General features: G+C 54.3%; 2 protein-coding genes across 6 annotated transcripts in view; one reads left to right on the top strand and one right to left on the bottom strand.

Annotated features, from left to right (window-relative positions):
• Positions 1-686: 686 nt before the first annotated feature.
• On the bottom strand, positions 687-8549 carry TEDC2 (tubulin epsilon and delta complex 2). The gene is made up of 10 exons (XM_048961654.1): positions 8389-8549; positions 8193-8288; positions 8049-8104; positions 7261-7909; positions 5347-5400; positions 4531-4615; positions 4099-4207; positions 3771-3872; positions 3279-3487; positions 687-908 (listed from the first exon to the last, which is right to left on the bottom strand). The coding sequence occupies exons 1-10, from the start codon at positions 8412-8414 to the stop codon at positions 762-764; spliced, it is 1533 nt and encodes a 510-aa protein (XP_048817611.1). The 5' UTR covers positions 8415-8549; the 3' UTR covers positions 687-761.
• Positions 8550-10316: 1767 nt separating this feature from the next.
• Positions 10317-21110, top strand: part of LOC125700636 (ankyrin repeat and fibronectin type-III domain-containing protein 1-like) — a 132766-nt gene continuing 121972 nt past the window's right edge. The window contains exons 1-2 of one of the 5 annotated variants that reach the window (XM_048961593.1): positions 10317-10430; positions 20599-20659. The gene's annotated coding sequence lies outside the window, so the exon portion shown is untranslated. Of the gene's footprint in view, positions 10431-17562; positions 17584-17683; positions 17770-20598; positions 20660-21110 lie in introns of those variants that run through there. The other 4 variants (XM_048961598.1, XM_048961599.1, XM_048961592.1 and 1 more) reach the window with 4 other exon arrangements.

Here is a 21110-nt window from a genome sequence, read left to right as displayed (position 1 = left end):
GGCTGAGTGCCATCTACCGGGCTGCTCCATCACTCCCTCCTGCTGCGGCTGCACCCCCTGAGCACACACAGCCCTGCCCTTCTCTGGCTCAGGCACCGTCCCTGATAAGATGATCCAGCAGAAGCCTGGATGAATGTCAGCTGCAAGCTAGAGCTGTAAGTCATTACAAAAGAGCACGGCAGGTCACGAAGCTGCCTGTGGAGCCGAGCAGCAAGGTGACCCACACGCCAAAGGGGCTGCTCCAGCTGCAGCGGTGTGGGCAGCAGCACAGCTCAGAGCAATATCTGCAAGCAGAGCAGTTCCCAAAGAGGCACTGCTGCATGCAGCCTGGGTGGCTGTGGATGAAGACATCAGAAACACTAACAATAAATAATCAGTATTACTGTAATGCTGGTTACGTGCCAATTGATGAACAAAGTTATATGGCAAGAGCGGCTCGTTTTCCCTGGATTTTCTCACCCCTGAAAGCTGTGTCCCAACACACTGTGAGTAGTGTAACACATGCTAGGGACAGCTACGTTATCTGAATACAAGGCCATGGCTGAAGTGGGCAAGAATCTGGAGCAGACAGACCTTGGGAGAACACCCATGAAGGGGCTTCACACACCTCCATAAGCAGCAAGTCACAACCGACAAGGAACAAACCAAAGCCCAGAAAACCAGTTTCTTTTAGACAGACAAACAGGTAAAGTATCAGAAAGGATTTATTGCTTAAAACCACGGCTGTTTATGTGAATGGCCATAGAGAGGCTCTCACCAGCTCAGTCTGCCAGCTCATCTTGCACCAGCACAGGGAAGCGCCCGCCTCCCTCGCAGAGCTGTGTGTACATCGCCCGGTACAGCTGAGCTGCAGTGGCCCCCGGGCAGGGCCTGGTGTCCAGGACAGGCAGCAGTTCTGTCATGGTGAGCTGCAGGAGTAAAGGAGACACGTCAACGGAGTGAAGACAGGGTGCTCCTCTGGGAATCCTAGAACTGAAGTGGCTGCATAACAAATATGGTCTAACAAGAGCCCTGTGAGTAACAACATGCTAACTGGCACGGGAAAGCCCTCCTTGGTCAGCCTTCAGGATGGCAGGGTTGCTCATCCCTTGCTCGTGAAGCACGGCAGCAGCCATGCAGTGCTCTGAGCAGTGAGATGATGGGCAGTGCTCCTGTGCTGCGCTGTGCTGCAGGGGAGGACCAGCACTGCGCTGAGCTGCATCCCTGTGAGAAGCTGAGGGCACACACGGGTGAATCATAGAATCACAGAATGCCCTGGGTTGCAGAGGAGCACAGTGCTCATCCAGTTCCAACCCCTGCTGTGTGCAGGTCGCCAACCAGCAGCCCAGGCTGCCCAGAGCCACATCCAGCCTGCCCTCGAATGCCTGCAGAGGCATCCACAGCCTCCTTGGGCAACCTGTTCCAGTGCCTCACCACCCTCTGGGGGAAAAACTTCCTCCAATATCCAACCTCAACCTCCCCTGTCTCAGTTTAAAACCATTCCCCCTTGTCCTGTCACCATCCACCCTCATAAGCAATCGTTAAAGCTGTTAACAGTTGTTAAAGCTGATGCTGGATGTGGAACAGGTGAAGCTGATGTTGATTTGGCAGCTCTGCAACCACGCCACTCAGGGCTTACTGACCCACTGCTAAGCACAGCTCTTCTCTTTGACTGCCTGACACCCCGCTCACAAAGCCCAGCTCCCAGTGAGCTCAGCCCACTCTGCAGCAACCTGCTGCCCTGCAGCAGCACAATGGCATCAAGCTCTGCGATGTGACTGACAACTGAAGCACAAATGAAGTCTGTCTCACTGTCAAGGGACAAAAGCAAACCTTCGGTGTGTTGGTCTAGAATGAATGCTCAGAAATTTGGCCAGGGATTTTTTCGGCTGCTACCTGCTAATGAACTCCAAGCAGTCTGCTCGTTAGAGCTGCATGTGGCCTACTGTGTGCACTGCTTCTCACAACAGGAGTAGATGATAAGCTCCATGTGATCAGCACAGCCCTCCAAGCATGTTCCAGTGGAGGACAGAAAGGAAGACCCAAACATCACAGCACTTTGGGAAGCTGCAGAGGGGTCCTCTCCACAGTTCTCTATAAATCTCTGCAGGAAACAGGAACAGCACATTTGCTCATCTCTGAAAAGAGTGAAGATCTGTAGACAAAATGCCACCTGAGGGAAAAACTGGCACAGCTGGGGGAATGTAGCACTCTTAAGAGAAAGCCCACTCTCTATTCCATCCTCTGATCTTTTCCTGATGAAGAAGAATAAAGGGAAACAGACCTTCACCAAAGAGAAGCTAAGAGTTAACAGCACTTGCTATGATTCCTGCTGTTCCTCTTCCTGCAAAGGACAGACTTGGCCCAGGGATAAATAGATCCTTTCCCTGGTTATTTATCCTGCACCAAGTCCATTCACCTCACCTGTCCCAAGAATTTCATGCACCATGCATACTCTGAAGAGAGCTGCTTCAGATACCCAGAGCTCAGCTGGCACACAGCACCTATCTAAATACTCGTGCAGAGGACATGGGATCCACCAGTGAAGCAAGGTGCTTCAGTCACTGCAATGCTTTGGGCAGATAAAAGCAAAGACCTCACAACCCATAATTCAAGGATACAGCACTAAAATCCCATCTGGAAACAAGCAACAGTCCATCTTCAGCCAGGGAGAAAAGCGTGGCATCTTACAAATAACTTCCCTGGGTTATAAAAATTGCATTTGCAAAGCCTGAAATCATTGAGGTAGGTTGAAGGGTAGGTCAAAGGCACAGGGCAGACATGGCCTCACAGACCTCTGCACTTTGCTGTCAAGAAGAACTAATGGTCCCATACAGCAAGCACTGCTCAGGCTGGTGGAGAGGCTGAGCTCCTTTCATGTTCTGACAGGCCATAGAAGGAAGGGAAAGTCAAGATTAGCTGCACAGGGGGGTGACACTAAAAGGGAAACAGCAGACAGCACAGAAGTTTGCCAGCTGAAGACGGTCACACGAGAGGATGACAAAGTGGGGGCCCTGATAAACAGTGGCCAAAGCTGATCTCCAAGCACTACCAACTTCAGCCTGCACTGCCACACTCCAGGACAGTGGCAAGAAAATGTTATCAGAAGAGGGTCAGACACTTCAAGCTGTTGAAAGGGTAGATCTGTTCTTCCACAAAGTCTGTGTGGCACCGACAGGACATGGATGTGAAGCATAAAGAAATGCTACTGGGAAAGCGTGCTGTGCCACTGCTCCCTGCTGCTCCACAGCTGCCTTTTTCTCACCCTACCACGGCAGCACTAACCCTTAAAGACTCACCTTTTGTAAGGCAATCTCCTGGTGCAGCATAGACACTTGCAGCTTCAAAGCAAACAGATCCCTCAGTTCCTGGAGCCTGGAGTAGCACAGGAGAGGCACAGCCAGCGTGCCAGCGCTGCCACACACCCGAGCCCCAGCAGCATGGGCTGCACAGCAGCCTCCTTGGTCTCCAGTGCAGTCTGGGTGCAGCCTCCTTTGGGACTCCACAGCTGTCAGGATGAAGAATTGGCAGTGACAAGTTAAATCCACATTCACAGAGCTCGGGACCTACTTCAGTCATTACTTTAAAGGAACACGATGATGTTATTCCATTTGGGGCACACTCCTCACACATGGCACAATCAGGACAACTTGACATATGGCACACAGTGTCCCCTCTCCATTCTCTCCACAGCTTCATCACCAGTTGTGAACTGCAGCATCCGACCCACACAGGGCAAACTACTGTTGAGGCACACCTGATGAAAAGCACCAGCTCCAGCTCCAGCTCACCTGCTCGTAGAAGCTGCAGCTGATGCAAGAACTGGGAGACGGCGCTTTGCAGACCTTCCAAGGTCAGAAGGCTTTCATACTCTCTTTGAAGAGTGGGATGGTCTAGAGGAGAAGCAGAGGAAAACCAGCAGGCATGAGCATGCTGAAACCCACCAGAGACATCAGTTTCAGGAGTGGCCATAGGTTAACAAGCCCTCATGTGGGGCAGAGAGGGTTCCCATCCATCTTGTGTGGCACATGCCAAGAGCACCAGACACGTGGAACTGGAACCCACTGAAACCACCCCTACTCCACCCTCTGCCCTCCTCCCCACTCTTTTCTTTCGTACCTGCAGACTCAGCTTCCACATACAGGCTCAGACGGGAGGGGACATCCTGGAGGGCTTTTAATTCCTCCTCTATCTCCGCAGGGCTGAGTGTCGACATTGGTGAACAAAACTCAAACAAAAGCAGCTTAAGGAACATCTGACAGCAACAGCCCAGTGCATGCACCTCAGCCCAGAGCAGCTGGAACCAGAGGCAGCAGCACAGAGCCCATGAACCAGCACTGCAGGCAGAAGGTGAGGGCAGTGCAGATGTTTACCTCCCAACCTTCTCTGCCCAGATCACAACTTACATGAATACACAAAAGCTGCTCCACGAGGAAGAAAAAACGCTTCCTTGAGAGCAGGCTTGAATCCCTGCTATGGAGGCACACCTCCTCCCCATGGACACACACCACAGACTGACAGAGCTGGGAGGGATGAGCAGAGGAAGGATACAGTGCTCTGGGTCCTCTCCATGAAACGCGTCCTCGCAGCCGCTGCATCGGCACTCGTGTGGCAGAGACGGCACTTCTCCCATGCCCTGAAAAGCCCAGGGGGTCAGGAGGGGTTCAGATGTGTTGCACTGCTCACACCACAGGCGTGCATCAGTGCTTCCAATACAGGCACCTCCTCGCCTTTTTCTTTCCCTGCACGTTTGCTCCTCCACTAAATGCGTGCAAACCCAAGTTTCCATGGGAGGGCACGCACAGGACAGGCGCTCAGCACCGCTGTGATTTCTCTCCCTGGGTGATCTTTAGCACAAAGGTTAGTTTCAACTTGTTACCCAGTATAAAAGCAATAACGAAGAGCTTTAAGTTGTATCAGAGCTATTGGGATGCTGAAGGGCTCCATTTAGCAGGGAAAATTAAGGGAGCCGATTATTTCCAACTTGCCAAAGGGCAGCTGACAGATTGCTGCCTGATAAATGACTGCTCCCCGCAAAAGGAGCAATTCCTGAGGTTAATGCAAGGAGCCCTGAATGCAATTCATGCAATTCATGGCTTAAGCTTAGGATCTGACAAATCCCATCATCAGGAGGCAGTGAGAGATGTGCCTGCAGACTGGGGGATGGATGAGAGCACCAGGCTCACCCAAAAAGCAGCTGCCCAGTGGTTAACAGCTCTGTTCAGGGCAGCTTATCAGCAGATCTGGCCTCATGCAAGCACAGCAGCAGTGCTACCAGGACAGAGAGCTGTCTAGGCCACCAACAGCTTGGTGAAATAACAGCATGGGGTACTCACTGCCAGCCCTCCGTGCCACCCTGGTGCTTACCGGGAGTTCCTGGTGTGGGCTTTCCTGTAGGGCAGGGGCAGCTCCAGCTGGCATCTGCAAAACAGGTTGGCTGCCATTGGAGGTCGGCAGAGCCCTGTCTTCTAATAGAGTAATCTACTTTTTTTCCCCTATATTCAGCACTCGTGAGGCCGCACCTCGAGTACTGTGTCCAGTTTTGGGCCCCTCACTGCAAGAAAGATATTGAGGCCCTGGAACGTGTTCAAAGAAGGGCAACGAAGCTGGTGAGGGGTCTGGAACACAGGCCATATGAGGAGAGGCTGAAGGAGCTGGGAATGTTCAGCCTGGAGAAGAGGAGGCTCAGGGGAGACCTTATTGCTCTCTATAACTTCCTGAAGGGAGGTTGTAGTGAGCTGGGGGTCGGCCTCTTCTCTCGTGTCATTAGGGATAGGACCAGGGGGAATGGTTTCAAGCTACGCCAGGGGAAATTCAGGCTGGACATGAGGAAGTATTACTTTTCAGAAAGGGTGGTCAGGCACTGGAATGGACTGCCCAGGGAGGTGGTGGAATCACCGAGCCTGGGGGTGTTCAAGGAAAGACTGGATGTTGCGTTGAGGGACATGGTTTAGTAGGAGCTATTGGGAATAGGTGAACGGTTGGACTGGGTGATCTTTTAGGTCTTTTCCAACCTTAGTGATTCTATGATTCTATGATTCTATGATTTTTGTCTTAATTAGTTTAGCTGTAACAGAAGACATGAGAAGCCCCGGAAGTTAAACCCGGGTGTTCGTTCCTCTCTACACCCATCACTGAGCAGAGCTGGGGGAGCTCTGACATCGTGCTGCCAAAAGCCCCAACGCAGGGGGGTAAAGCCACAGCTCTGAGTTGCTGTGCTGCACAGCTGTGCACAGCCCTTCCCACTGCGCCACTGCACCTGAGCTCCACGAGGTCAGCTCGCCTAGCGAGGATGGGAAAGGCACACTGCAGCTCCCACTGCATGCACAGCGACGAGTCAGGATTCGTTCTGCTGTGGGGGTGAGGTGAATACATGCAAAGTTCCTTTCCCATTCCTTTGTGTGCAAAACCCTCTGCCAACTGAGCTGGCAGTTAGAGCGGAGCCTTGTGCAAACTGCAGCCAGTGCTGCAGCCAGGGTGAAAGGAAATAAATGCCCGAATCCACGTTCCTGTTCCCACAGCAACAGTCACTCTGTGTCCTGCACCCACCCACCCCAGCACTTGCACTGCAGTCCTTTCCCCTGCACAGACGCAGGGGAGCTGAGCTGGGGCTGCTGAGAGCAACGTCTCAGTATTACCCAAGCGCAGGACCAGATCTTAATGTCACTGTTTCTCTCAAGCACAGAGCACACAGAAATGAATGCAGAAGTTATGTGAAAAGACAGACTGGTCTGCCACAGTTCTGAGCGTTGTTTTCCTGCTCTCCCACAGGACGTGGCACTAACACCCACTTTATAAGCCTTCCTGCACCCTACACTCAGGCTAATCCTGATTCTACAGTTACGCAGACAGCATCTTAGAAGTTAAAGGGCATAGTATGAGATCCAGAAAGCAGCACTGGGTATATGCTTTTGTGAGAGAGAGAGAGAGAGAGAGAGAGAGATAATTCATGAATTATTTGTCATTATCTCTGTTTAAATAAATGAAAATAAAGAAAATCAATAAGCTGGCGTGAAAAGCGGGCTCTGAGGAAAGCTCTACAGAGACAGCTTCCCAAAGCAGTCACGGCAGGCCTGAGAAGTAGCAGAAACCATAATGAAAGGACTTCTGAAGTCCCAGCCATCTCAGAGCAGCTATCAGCGTGCAGACGCTCACTCAGTAGCCACAAAAGTCTCCAAAGGCCCCTTCCTCCAGCAAAGAAGGTGAGGTTTGGCAGAAATCAGGTCATACAGAGCAGCGTTGCAGCTGTGTTTGGCCACGCTGAGCACAGCCAGCACTCACCCCTGCTCCTGCAGCACGGCTGCCTGTGGCGATGCACTCCCTGCACCAGCTGTGCGCTCCTCTGCTCTGCCGGGCAGCCCGAGAGCAGCACAGCACCTCTTCCCATCACTGAGCTGCTGCCCACATACAGACGCTGAGCTCCCTTCCCCAGCAGGGCCGCAGTGCTGTTGGCTGGGGGCAGAGCTGGGGAAGCCAGCTGTCCTCTGGGATGCAGCGGATGCACGGACCGCTGGCCCACGCCTGGCTCCTTGTTTGGGAGCCACAACTTTGGAAGAGCTCTTCCCAGCCCCTGCAGGAGCCCTGCTGACACGTCCTGCCGGGGCTTTCCTTTGGGCTCTTCTCACATCTGGGTCAGTCCTGTACGGGGCTCGCAGCCGGTACGAAGGAGGTTTCTTGGCAGCGGCGGGCTGCTGGCTTCCAGCTCTCACCTCGCGGCTGGGGCAGGCAGCCGCAGGGCCGTCTCCGATGGCCGCAGGCTCCTTCAGCTCTCCCGTATCTTCACCAGACTCCCCGCCAGCAGTTTTTGCTCCCGCAGCTCCCCGCGACGCTGCGGGCGTTCCGGAGGCGCTTCTTCTGACTCTCAGCGCTTTCTCCAGGGCGGCGTTCAGCAGCTCCAGCTCCTCCAGCTCCCGGGATGAAGGCGCGCTCTCTGCGAGGAGGAGATGGCCCGGCAGACCCCAAACCCAGATCCCCCGTTATTGCTCCACGAGCCAACTAGCTCCCCCAGCTATCCCGGCACGAACCCCCCGCCGGGCCGCGTGACACCGGCTCGGGACAGGAGCGCTCACCGCGTCCACCGCCGGCTCCCGCCTCCGCTTTCGGCCGCTCATCTCCTCGCCGCTCCCTGCGGGGCACACGCACAGCGGCCCGGCGTTACCACGGCCCGACGTTACCGCACCCAACCTCGGCACCGCGGCGCCGCCCGCTCTCACCGCCGCAGCAGATCCCGGCCTCGCTCCGCACTCCGCTCCAACTCCCTCCGCAGTTCCGCGCCTCCGCGTAGCGCCGCCTGCAGCGCCGCCTCCAACCTGCGGGGTCCGAGCGGGGAACGTCAGCCCGCCCCGCTCCGCTCCTCAACGCCCCTCTCCGCTGCTCCCAGCCCCGCGTCCCGCGCCCCGCTCCGCTCACCGCCCGCCGCATCCCGCGGGCAGCATCCTGCCGAGCGCCCGCGCTCCTTCCGGCGCTGCCCGGCACAGCGGCGGCCGCTGGGGGCTCTGGGGGCGGTACCGACTGCGGCCCGCCCCGCTGCGCTGCCCGCCGGGATAGCGGCTGTGGGAGGGGGGAGGAACGCGCCTTACGGCGGGGGGACGTCTGCTGTTATGGACCGTTGGACGTACGGATAGAAGCCAGCACCGCACCGGGCGGAATTAGCGGCAGAGTGGCGTCGCGGCATTGCACTTCATAGGATCGTAGAGTCATAGAACGGCCTGGGTTGAAAAGGACCGCAGTGATCATCTAGTTTCAACCCCCTGCTTTTGTGCAAGGGTCGCCAACCCTGCTGCCCGGAGCTGCATCCAGCCTGAATTGGCTGATAGAGCAATCTTAGGGACAAAAGGGGCGATTTGAAAAGATTAAGGCTGTTGGAGGAGGTAAGAGAATTCCCCATCCAAAGGACCGACCGACGCTGCACAAGAGGGGCACCAGGTGGCATTAAAAACTGCCAAATAAGGCTGTATCTGCTGGGCAGTCATTGGGGATGGAAAGGAAATGACTTTGAGAGTGTCGTGAATATGTAAAACATACGAAAATATGACCTGTTTTCGAACAATTAACCGAGGAAAAGTTTTGGAGGGTTAACCCAATGCTACCCCAGCGCTGCTTGTCAGAATACCTGCCAAGCAATAAAAAGCTTCTGCTGTGAGGTCTCTCCACGTCCATTTCTTCAGTTCAAGATGCAGGGTGTTACTGTGTCGGCTTCTGCTCTGGAAGGCTGAGTTTGTCTGGTTTTGCCATCGCTTTACTCACGGGGGGGCTGCATCTGGAGCTTTGTCTTCAATGTGGAGTTCACCTGTGGCCGCTCCATGCAGTGCTCCATTCTGGCTCAGTGCTGACACCACAGCTTGGCATCGGTAATGATGCGATCCAGGAAAACTGTCAGCATCAGCCTTTATCGGTTCAGTAGCACTGACAGACTGAATCTTTCTGCTCCTGTATGAGCATTAGTGGGACCCACCTGGCACAGGCTGCAGTCTCCCAGCATTGCCACCATCGTTTCCGATGCATGTTCTGCTCAGTCCTGCTCACGATGCCCTCGTTTTCACAGATGAGGCACTCCTCATTTTATGGTGTGACAGATGTGCACGGCCATCTGGAACGTGCCTTGTCCTCACCACTGCTGAAACGCACCACAAACTGCACCAGATGGGCTGCCCTTTCTCCTGATGAGGTTTGACACCAGCCCTGGCTGCGGGGTGGAGTTGGACCACCATGGAGGGTCCCTTCTCCTTCAGCACAGCGCCGTGCTGTAAGCTGTGGGAGAACTCCCAGGTTCTCATTAGGCATCTGCAGGCTGTTCGAATGTAAGCAATTAGAGCTATCCATAAGGAGGATCAGACTGCTGTGCTGTAGGGAGACCTGATCTGATCTCAGCAGCTTCTGCATCTCATCTCCACACCTGGAAGCACTGCAGCCAGGCGGCCCCTGTGGCACCAAAGTGTCCAAATGAACCCAGCGCGCAGCCACAGTGCTGCATGGGCAGCTGGATGCTGCGTGCCTCCCAGGGCCGAGGAAGCCCTCGAGGTTGGTCTGTGCCTGCTGGGAAGAAGGACCAGGAGGACCGGGGAGCCTTTGTGTGCCAGCAGTGCCACAGACCGTCCCGTCCCTTGCCTGCAGTCGTTCAGGGCTGGGTGGCACCGCAGCCCACAGCACTGGGAGCTGGGAGGGCGGCAGCGCGGTGCTGGCTGAGCCGTGGAGCCGCGCTGTGCCGCAAGAGCTGGGTGAGGTGGTAATTAGCAGGTGGAGAGCAGGAGCTTTCTGACAGATGAAAGCTCTCTGCTGGCACATGTAGCTCCAAACCTGCCCGTGGCAGAGCCCTGCTGCCCTCAGAGCGTGTGCCCCTGTGCTGCTCCGTGCCTTTTGCAGAGCCCTGCGGCCGGGCAGCTGCTGCACAAACACACGGACCTTCCCTGCTGGGTGCTGCCTTTCCAGTGGCTCATCTGACACAATCCAAGGTATCTGTCTCTGACATTTTTTCGCTGATAGCATCTCATGGTAAAGGGGGGTAACGAGCAAAAGGTGACGTTTTGTTCATATAGCAGCATGTCGTGGCCCTGTGCTGACCTGACCCTGACTGGCACAGCTGGCACACAGCACATGAATGCCTGGACTGAGCGATGGGGTTTTTGACTAACAGAGCATAAGTTGGCATTCTGCTTCATGTTATTGCTTGCTGGGGTAGTGCTGGGTCCTGTGACATAGCACGCACACTAAATGGCATTGAAACAGGTGCTAAGTACCACTTCAAGATTTATTTCCAAAAGGCAAGTGGGTATAAAGATAAAATAAAATACCTGTGTAATGGAGAAGTGGCAGTTGCTCATAGGCACAGCTCTGCCAGCTGTCACGAAGGCTGCTCCGAAAGTAATGCCTCCTATTCCATTCCATTGGCCCCCAGTGTCAGAGGCAGATGGTGGTGGGATGGCAGTAGGGGCTGAACGTTCCCACCAACACCCTGTCACATTTTGTTGCTATGTGACAGACAGCAGCAATGGGGCACTCTGACAGAGCGACGTCTGACATGAAGCAAAGGTGTAGGATTGAATTCTTTCATGCAGAAAACGTGGCACTTATTGGCATTCATCAGTGCTTCTGAATGCTGATGGAGGCCGAGCAGTGGCTGTCAGCACAGCGAGGCTGTTGGTGGTGCATCTCAGTGGTGACAGTGATGTGAAAGATATCAATGTTCCACAAGGCCATGCAGATCTGTATTCTTGGTTCACTGCTGGTGAAAATGCACAGCTAATGGCAGTGACTGTGTTGGAAAATAGTGTTTGGTAGCTGAGGATTGCCTCTGTCAAATGGTGTCACTGTGCTCTGTTTATCAGCTGTAGTTTGCATGAAAATAAATAGGAGGCGTTACTTTTGGAGCAAGCAACGTATTTTCAGGACCTGCAATGATGATGTATTTTGCATAGGTGAAATGTGGAGCTACAGTGGCAGCATTCATTGCTTATGGTTGACAGGTGCCCGGTGATGTCCTGTGATCTGTCTTCCCTCATTACTGACAGCCCGGCTGTCAGACACCCAGCAGCTCATCAATAGAGCTGTCCCAAGCCTTGGGTCTCCTGCTGAGTGCCTAAAGCTCTTTGAAAACCCAACCCAGAGCCCATCATGGTCAGATTCCTTATGGCAGAATTCAAGCAGGCACCACGCTTGGATGAACGGGGGAAGGGGGAGAAAGTAGGAGACAGAAGCACAGCAGAGTCCCTCAAAGCAAACTGATTCTTCACCCAGTGCTGGGAAGCCTTAATCCTGATAGACAGAATGATGGTGCAATTCGTCACCATTAAACCTACCCAGTCTTTATTGTGTGACACCAGCTGTGCTCCTCCTGTGTGCTGCCCATAGAGATCACAGCTGTCTGTTGAGCTGACACAGGAAAATCCTCCCTGTGTGTAGGAGGGTAATGTCCTGGATAAACCCATCAGCCAGTGGGGAGATGCCTGAAGGACTGAGGTAACCCAGAGGCACTCTTCTCTGGGTCCCAAACCATTCTTAGGTTTGCTTAGGGAAGGAGAAATCCTCAAAGCAATTCCAGCATGAGCCTGTGGATGTTGCTGTGTGGCTGCAGAAATGCATAGCCATCCAGAGATCCTATTCAGCCCTCGTCATCTCTTTGGAGCAAATACTCCAGGAAATTGATTCCCAGAGCCTGCACTTTGCTGCAGCCAAAATCCCTGCGGAATTCTCCCGGCTATCAGCAAGAGGCGGTGGGAAGGGGATGCAAAATGTCCTGGGAAGGCACTGTCTGCAGCTGGAGGGGGGGACGGCTGCATGCAGCAGGCTCACAGCTCTCTCTCTGCTGTGCATTCCTGTGCAGTTTGGCTCTGGCTCTCAGAAGAGCTGCTTGGCCCTGTGGGTGGAAGGAAGCGAGGCACGGCCTTGTGTTGTGCTGCTGACAGGTTTTGTGGTGTGCTGCAGCATCGTTCCTCTGTCTGGTAGGCACACTTAGTGCTAGCAGTCCCATCAAACCAGGCAGGTAACAGCTATACCTGTGGGAAGCAGAGGATCGATCCCCTGCCTGGGGAGCAGATGTGGTAAGGACAATCACATTAGCATGTATTCAAAATCCTGGAGCCAAGCTGAGCTCCTGGCTCACACCGAGCAGTCACAGCATCCCTCACAGCTGTTGGAATGTGGAGGCTTCTGGTCCCGTTGTGCACTGAGGGACCTGCACACTAAGGGGTCTGTGAGGCCGTTTTACCCTTAAGGCTTCTTGCTTGCTGGTTTACAGCCTGGGAAAGCACAGCCAAATGGAAAACTAAGGGCTGCTTCCTTTTGGTCCTCCTGCATGGGGGAATATGGGACTGTGGGGCAGGGAGCACCAGCCTGTGGGCCTGAGCTTGTGACACTGAGATGGTAGTGAGCTGCATGGGTCTGAGCCCCATGGGGGATGGAGGGCAGCAAGGGCCACGGGAAATCTTCTCTTGTTTCTCTCAGACCCGCTGGTAAAGCGTAAAACAAATTTATGTTCTCATCTACTGCTGTAGCACTGGTGGGTAAAGGCTAAAACCTTGCTGGCTCTCTGCTTATTAGAAGAAGTTCAAACATGGGATCTATGTACCTTGGGGGTGAGGCTTGCAGGCAAACACATTTGTTCCCAAATGTTTTCCTTCCAGTTAGAGGAACACCAAGCCTTTCACTTTGGTGAGGTCTGTCTTTTCTCACCTGCAGGTATTTCTGCTAGGATGTGAGTGATGTTCTGCTGTTGTGCTGTGCAGTGTGATGGGGGAACCACAGCTGGGCTCAGCCTGCATGCCCCACAGCCCTAAACAGGGGTACAGTGAGAAGGAAGAACCCCCAGGCACCCATACAGCACAACTAACAGAGGCCAATCCAGCAGTGTTTGTGCTGTTCTAGTAGCAAATCCAAGACAATGAAGCGAGGGTGTTATAAAATGCTTTTCTTAACTGCTCTTTTATTGTTCTCCCTCTTTAGCTAATCTGGACTTAGAGGAGAAGGGAAATGTTGGCTCTGAGCACTGCCCCTGTCTCTTCTGCACTGTACTGACTGACAGTAGAAGGGGCTGCAGTAATATATTTAGGTTTTAATGAAGCATTTGACATTGTTTCACAATGCAAAGCTGATGAAGACAGGCTATACGTGAAAGCTAATGACAGAGAAGGTCATCTCAGGTGGGGGGAAGGCATCTTCAGTTTCTCCAAACACTACAGTCAGATTCAGATGTGATTAATCAGATCAGATTAACATCATCTTTGCTGCCAGTCTCAGACAGGAGCGATCAGCTGCAGGCCATCAGCTGCATAGGTGAGAGCGTTTGATGAGCTGCATCCTGCTCCCCTGGGCTGCAATCACGCTCAAACCGAGCTCTCATTGATTTGCTTTATTCAGTCTCATCTTCCTCAATTGGCATTCAGAAACTACCGCCAGTGGAGACTGGAAATCTTCTTTTCATTACTCCCAAACTTGGTTTAGTACACAGGACAGAGCTTTTCAGCTAGGAAGATGTCCGAGTTCAACTGCCCGTGTTTCATCCCTGGTGCATTCAGCCCAGACTTTCCCATCAGTTGATTTTGAGCTGCTCCAGACACGCAGGCACACACACATCATCCTAGGAGAGATCTCTGCTCATTTCTCACACTCGGGTTCTCACTCCATCTGCCAGAATGCATCCTTGCATTCACTGACAGCTCCTCGCCCTGTTGGCGAGGCCAGGGTTATCAGGCAGCTCCAGCTCTCACATTCCCCCTCAAAAGCTCCATCTGCTCTTTCTGAATGGCAAAAGAATGTACATTATTTCCTGAAGAATCTCTGGAAGAAAATACCATTGGTGAGGCCTTGGGTCGTCCTGGGAGGGCCAACGCTTCCTACTCATGCCATCCTCCCATTCTCCACCATTCTCAACCACTGTCACACTCATTTCACATCCATCCCCACACGCCCCGAGACACAAAGGCTCCAATCACCAGTGGAAGCAGTTCTTAGTTCTTAACAGGAGGTCGTATCAGCCTGCAGGTGAAGTTGCTTCAATTTCCCTTTGTACTTGGAAGCAAGCACTGATTAAGAGCCACCAGAGGTGCTGCCTCCCAATCAATGGCTATAGCTTTTGCCAGTAAGCTATTGAAAGTTGGGCCAGCCACCCTTTTGGTCAGCCTTCTGATTTCCTCAGGTAATTTGATTGTGCCCAACACTCTGTGAGACCGCAGCAACTTTGAACTGCCGTAGTTTTGATCACATCTAACGAGACGCGCCGCTCCAGCAGGCGCTGCCAGCTCAGCATGGCACCTGGCTCACAACACACAAACAGGGGCTCCTGGAGCAGAGGGGGCCCTGCATTCAGGTGCAGAAGGCTCAGGGAAAGGCCTTCTGCCTGTCGGGCAGGTGGGGTGCCAGCACTGCATTCCCTTTGCTTGGCCTTTGGTGAAAGGCTCTCCTGAGTTTGTGATCCTGGGTGGCGTTAAACAGCTCTGCTCCATGTTTGAGACAAGGACCAAAGCTGAGCAGCTGCACAGCGATGGCCCCACCAGCCCTGAGCCCATATGCCAGGCTTGGCTGGGCTGTAGGGATGGGAGAGCTACTGTTGGGCTCTGTGCTGGGTTTAAGCCGTGTTTGTGCTGCAGTCCCTGAGACAGTTTAACACTCATAAGCTGTCAGACCTTGCGTTTTTCATCAAACCTGAAACTGGTTATTTTAGAAATTACTGTTAATTGCTCTCCCTGACCAAGAAGCACAGCTCTTAGATCAGCTCTTCATGAAGCGGGTGCCATATATCACTGCATCTTATGTCTGCTCATTAGGAGCTGCCTTCGTTACTGACCCTGCACGTCAGCTGTGCCTGAAGGCCTGGAGCTGGAGCCTCAGCAGCGAGAGGAGGTATGAGACGAGGGTTTTGTAGCTGAGTGCAAAACCCTACGCTGCCAGTTTGTGCAAAGGATGCTTTGTAATGAAGGTGCAGTCTGGTGAGCAGAAGGTACAGCCCAGAAGTGAAGTGAGTGCATCAAATGGGCTGAGCCTCTGTCAGCATCTCACCTGCACACCCCGATGGGGGCTGATGTTAGCTGTGGTCTGAAGACCCCCTGGATGGTCTGCCCTGGTGGTGATGTCCCCTCAGAGCCCGTGTCCGTGCAAGGGAAGCTGCTCCCCATCCCCAGCTCAGCTGTACAGGCAGGGCAGGGCTTGGCTTCACACATGTCAGAATTTCCACCAGCGTTGTTATCCTCGCTCCCACATTAGGCAATGATTTATGGCACAGAGAGTGCGTAGCCTCTAAGAAAGCAATGTGCTCTGCAGGACTGGTGGCCACAACGCTGCTTTTCTGTTGCAGGGCAATTGCTCTTTATGAGGACCGGGAAACGAGAGACTTTGAGCATTAATACAGATCATTAATTACAGCCTACTGTTTCACAGCTGATTTGGAGCTGCCCGAACAGAGGTCGAGTCGTTTTGTCCTGCTGTGCACAGAAGTGATGTAAAGCAGTAGGAGCGGAACGGGGGGCGCGGGTTCTCAGATGCCAGGAACGGCGCGCTGATGGTCCGTCCCTGCTCTGCTCTGCCAGGGGTGTGGAGCTGAACTGTGGATAAAAGCACAGGCAGTGACCCCAGCTGTGCAGCTGTCCTCATGGGAAGCACGGTGTGAGGAGCAGGTGCCCTGTGGGCTGCAGGCAGTGCAGTGCCAGCCTTGGCACGCTGTGACTGTAGCTCTGCAGGCACCGCAGGGTCGGGATGCACGCTCTGTGCTGTGTTTGCAGGCTCAGCCCTCCCCTGGCTTGCATACTTTGTGTCAAGGGTAGAAAATGCTTTCCTTCCTTATTCAGTGCGAGCCTCAGGCGTTTTGGCCTGGGAGCTCAGCTCGTCCCACAGCTTCTCTGCCAGATGTGGGCCTGTCGGGAGTTTTTTCTGTTTAATCATACAAAGAAAAATGTTATTTGTGTTTCCCAGCAAACGTTTTCACTGTGCTATATCTCCTTAGTCCTAGAATGTATTGTTTTTCCCCTTGCTGAATGATATGGCTTGCTCTTTTCCAGCCTCTTTTTCCAGCTCTTTTCCAAGTGAATGCTAACACAGCTCCTGGGGCTGCACGTGAGCATGCTTACCTCTGCCTGCCTGTGCAGATCACCAGGCAGAGCCTGTGGCAGGGGCATCGCTGCTGAAATGCAGCTGCAGGGCTGGCAATACGGGCTGTTCGCTCAAATCATCACTGTTGGAACGTTCTCAGGATTTTTTAACTCAGAGGAAGCGTTCTGCAGCCGCACAGCGCAGCAGGTGGATGTGCACAAACCAGCTGCAGGGCCTCGGTGCTCCCCATCCCCTGCCTGCACGTAACACTATTGCACGCAGCACGTTCTGGACTGCCTTGAGCACAGAGGTGTGGTGCACGTATCCTCCCACAGCTGTCACCCCTTTCACTTTAAAATACATTTAAACAATAATTTAGAACCATTAAAACATATCCAAAGCTTTTTGCAAGGCCCAGTGCCCTGCTGCCTGCTGGGGACCCTACACAAGGTTTGGGGGCAGGCTGCAGGTGAGGGTGGCAGCTTGGATGCGCTATCAACTGCAGCTTCAGCAGCAGTGAAGTAGATAGGGAGGGCAAGGGAAGGGACCGGCACGGGCTGGGGAGGGGAAAACGTGGGGAAAAGCAAGAGCCCTCAGCCAGGAGTTTGCTCTGCAGCTTCTCTTAGAGTGGCAAGTTTTGCTATCCCACCGGGACCTTGGGGCCGGCACGTTGCTGCAATGCACGCAAGACCTCAAAATTGCAAAACAACTGCGCGTCCTACACGGAGCCCACAGCGAACATCGGCACAGCGGTTCTGCAAATCTTAAAAAGAAAACGTCTGCCTGGGGACTTTGTTTCGTTCTTTGCAGACGTCTCACCGCAGGGGACTTGGGGGTGAGCGCTCAGAGCACGCTGCAGCCGGGACCGCCTGCAGCTCGGGCCGCACCTGCCCGCTGCCACCGGCACTGCACGGCGGCTGCCGCATTGCGAGCCTCTGATCGGGGCTGTGCGCTCCGCTCGTCCGCCGGCACCTCCAGCGCTGGGATGGAAGGAGGGCTTCCAAACGGCTTTCATTGAGCCGAGCCGAGGAGGAAGGGGGGGGAGCTGAGAAAAGGAGGGGCAGCGGAGCAGCGCAATCCCGAAGCACGGTAAGCGCGGCCGCTCCGGCCCCATCCCGTGCCGTCCTCCGGCCGAGCATCCCGGGGCGGGGCTACGGGGTGGCTCCGGAGCTGCCCCCGCCCCGCTTCCTGCCCCGCGCCCACCGGGGCTCCGGCAGCAGCGGCGGCGTGCGGGGCCGGCCGAGCCGCGGGAGGGCGGAGGGACGGCGGAGCAAAGTGAGCGGGGTGGGCGCTGCGGGTCCTGCTGCTCCCGGCCGGCTGTTGCTGCTCCGCCGCTTCTGCTGCTCCCCCGCTCCTTACGCCGTCCCGCCGCCCCCGGCTCCGCCGCTTCTGCACCCCGCCATGGCTTTGGTTGCTCAGGCCCTGCGCTCCAGCAGTCCGCGGTTGCAAAACATCTCCTGGCTTTCCATCACGCTTTCCTCTTCACTCCCTCCCCCCTCCGCCTTTTTTTTTTTTTTTTCCCGGTCGTCCTACACTTGGAGCGGCTAATTGGATGGCGGAGCAGTGAGTGCAGGAGCACGATTACTTCATGCTCTTGCAATGCGGCGTTGCTGCCGTCCCTCGTGGAAGGGTTGAGCCGTGTGCCGCCCGCTCCGAGCCTGCAAGAAAGGTTTCGTTCTTTATGCGGCTTCGGAGGGGATCTGTGCTTCTGAATAGGGCTCAGCGGATCCCGCGGTGCTTTCGGTTGTGCTCGGGGGCCTCCCTGCCCGGCAGGTTCATTTCACTGCCGGGGCTTTCTGGTTTGGTTTTCAGCAGACTTCCGCAGAAAATGCAAAGTCTGGGGACAGAGTGGGGATGGAGCCCTGGCTCTGCCTCGTCCCAGTGGAGGTTCTGCTCCTGTCTCTTTTGTTCCTGCTTGGATTTGGGGTGCTCTGCTTTGCTCTGCTCTGCTCTGCATGCCCGGAGTTAATTGCACCACGGCACCCAGAGCTGCGATGCGGCCCCTGAAGCTTTCCTGCACCTGAAAGGCTGAAGCCCAGGGCTTTGGAGCTGCCAGGGAGCTTCATTCTGCCCTGCACGGATAGTGCTGTGCAGTGGGAGCTTCCTATCACAGCCTTTGTTGCAGCTTTCACCCCGTATCAACCCAAAGTACTTTTGATGTTGTGTGTGTATGTGCACATATGTGTGTGTGTATGTATATATAGTTTAAGTTGCGTGTCTCATTTAAAATTACAAGGGCATCTGTCCCCTAATAGTTGCACAACTTTGCTTACATCCCTCCTCCTCCCTCTCTGCAAAGTGATGATCCAGATGTATTTTGTTACTAGCAGAACCCATTCAGTTGCTTCCCAGGATCAGGGCACCTGCAGTCGTCCTTTACAGCACCAGAGCTGTAACCATCTCAGGTGGAACCTCAGCAAGGAAAGTGCTGCATTCTGTGTCTCCTGGGGCTGGCTCCTGGAGCACGGCTTCTTTGGGGAGGATGGGGGGAGCCTTGCACAGCACAGAGGGGTCGCGTGCTTCTCACTTGCTGTGATGTCAGCAGGGAGCGAGTTTTGCTTCTGGCATCTGAACTCGCAGGGCAATGTTGTGCGTGTTCCTACGGGATAACGAAATGGGGATAATTAAATTAAGAGTCAGAAAAATGTGGCAGCCGTTATGCCAGTGGGTCTTTTAATTATCAGCCCTTTACCTCCAGCTTGAGAGCAAACACTCTTCTCGTTAGCTCAGAGGATTTAATTTTCTAAGAGGGCAACCCGTTGCCATTTGCACAGTGCTCAGCTGCTGCAATTCTTGTTTCCAGCCCTCTGCTTGGCAGCAGTGCTCTGCTGGGAGCAGAGCTGGGGCTGGCAGCGTGCTCTGTGCAGTGCATGGGGGAATCCGGACCCTTCCCCGCCTCCTCAGCCCTCCTCTGGGTGCTCTCTGATAGCTGTATATCCTGCTATCATAGAAGCACTGAATGCACTGGGTTGCACAGGAGCACAGTGCTCATCCAGTTCCAACCCCCTGCTGTGTGCAGGTCGCCAACCAGCAGCCCAGGCTGCCCAGAGCCACATCCAGCCTGGCCTTGAATGCCTGCAGGGATGGGGCATCCACAGCCTCCTTGGGCAACCTGTGCCAGTGCCTCACCACCCTCTGGGGGAAAAACTTCCTCCTAAGACCCAACCTAAACCTCCCCTGTTTCAGTTTAAAATTCCCCTTGTCCTAGTACTATCAACCCATGCAAACAGTCATTTCCCCTGCTGTTTGTATGCTCCCTTCAAGTCCTGGAAGGCACCCAGACCTGCACTTGGTGCTTGAGGTGCTGCACCAGTGTGTGGATGCAGCAGTGCTCTCATGAGAGCCAAAGTGCTGCTTTTGGGGGGATGCCCAGAGATAAGCAGAAGGGCCGTGAGTTTGGGGAAGAGAGATTGGTGCAGTGTTGTTTTTGGATGTGTGGCAGAACTCGTGGTGTGAGATGAGCTTTGGGTCCCACTTCAGAGTATCTGTGTGTGGGGCTGTAGAGCTGAGAAGGGGAACTGGGAGAGCTCTGCAGCACCCGTGGGTGGGTTTGGGGTCTGGGGAGCTTATGGAGGGCCAGCAAAGCACCGAGGCTTCCAGACATGGAGGAGGGTTTTCCCTGTAGAAGAAGCAGTAGCCTGAGGGGACCAATGAAATGCAGAGGGCTGAGGACTGCTTGGTCCTGGGGTGGGGTGAAACTTGTGCACAGCCTGAAATGTTTCCCTGGTCCTGCTGGGTTCCTCTGGCTCCATCCTGCCAGCTGCAGGGTCCTGCTGTGCAGAGCAGTGTGCTGGCAGACATGGTGTTGCTCTGTGTGCGTTGTTTGAGCTGCTGCCAAGCTGTCATCTCTTCCTTTAGCTTCCTGGGACTTCAGTGTCTGTGCCATCCCTGTTCTGAGCGCCAGATGTTTGTAAGCCCTCTCCCCAAATGAAAGGCAGCAATCTTGCTCTCCTCCCAGGGCCTTGTTTTACCTGCAGCTAAAATGCTTCAGAGCCCCCAGATTAACACCCTGTGAGCCTGCAGGTTGCTGCCGTGCTGGGATCTGATCTGGGGCACGTGTGTGATGGATGTACACGGTATAAAACCTTGCTCTCTTATTTGCAGACTGCACCCAGTGCCAGCAGCACCGCCCGCTATCCGTGCTGAGAGAGCCTCCCGTGTGCAGGTAAGTGTAGGGCAGCTCTCTGTCCTCATCTCGTTCTTTGCAGTGTGTAAATATGGGTCAGAGTCCATGAATCCCTCTGAGATGTTTGTTCTGCTGCTTCCCCTTGTGAGCTCTCTTTGCTGTGTTTCGGAGTGTCATGAAAATGGGAAGTCCTTTGGCTGTGCTCAGCTGCCTTGGATGCTCTTCTCTCCTATTTCTTGCTGCAAAAAGCATCTCTTCAGCTCGGTATGGTTAGGAAAACTGGAGTTAGGTCTTCCTTAAATGCTTTTTTGGGGTTGTAAGCTGAGCCTGTGAGATGGGGAAAACCATTGTTCCCAGGAGCACAGTGGTAAGACCTTTGTCTTTAGCAACCAGCTAGTGCTGGGAGTACAAGTGAGCGGTGGGGGCAGGGTGCAGGTGATCTGAGGACAGCTGTGGCTTTATTTTGTGACTGATGGCCATGAGAAGAGGA

Source organism: Lagopus muta, chromosome 15, assembly GCF_023343835.1.
Source record: "Lagopus muta isolate bLagMut1 chromosome 15, bLagMut1 primary, whole genome shotgun sequence".
Taxonomy (NCBI): domain Eukaryota; kingdom Metazoa; phylum Chordata; class Aves; order Galliformes; family Phasianidae; genus Lagopus; species Lagopus muta.
This window is presented reverse-complemented; position numbering and strand designations above follow the sequence as displayed.

What these genes read in the sequence shown, in the direction of transcription:
- TEDC2 (XM_048961654.1), bottom strand. Translation starts at nt 8,414, where the DNA reads ATGCTGCCCGCGGGATGCGGCGGGCG. An exon ending in GCCCACACCAGGAACTCCCG is followed by an intron (nt 4,616 to 5,346) that starts GTAAGCACCAGG and finishes TGGGCTTTTCAG; the next exon opens with GGCATGGGAGAAGTGCCGTC. An exon ending in TGGAGAGGACCCAGAGCACT is followed by an intron (nt 4,208 to 4,530) that starts GTATCCTTCCTC and finishes CTTTTGTTTGAG; the next exon opens with TTTTGTTCACCAATGTCGAC.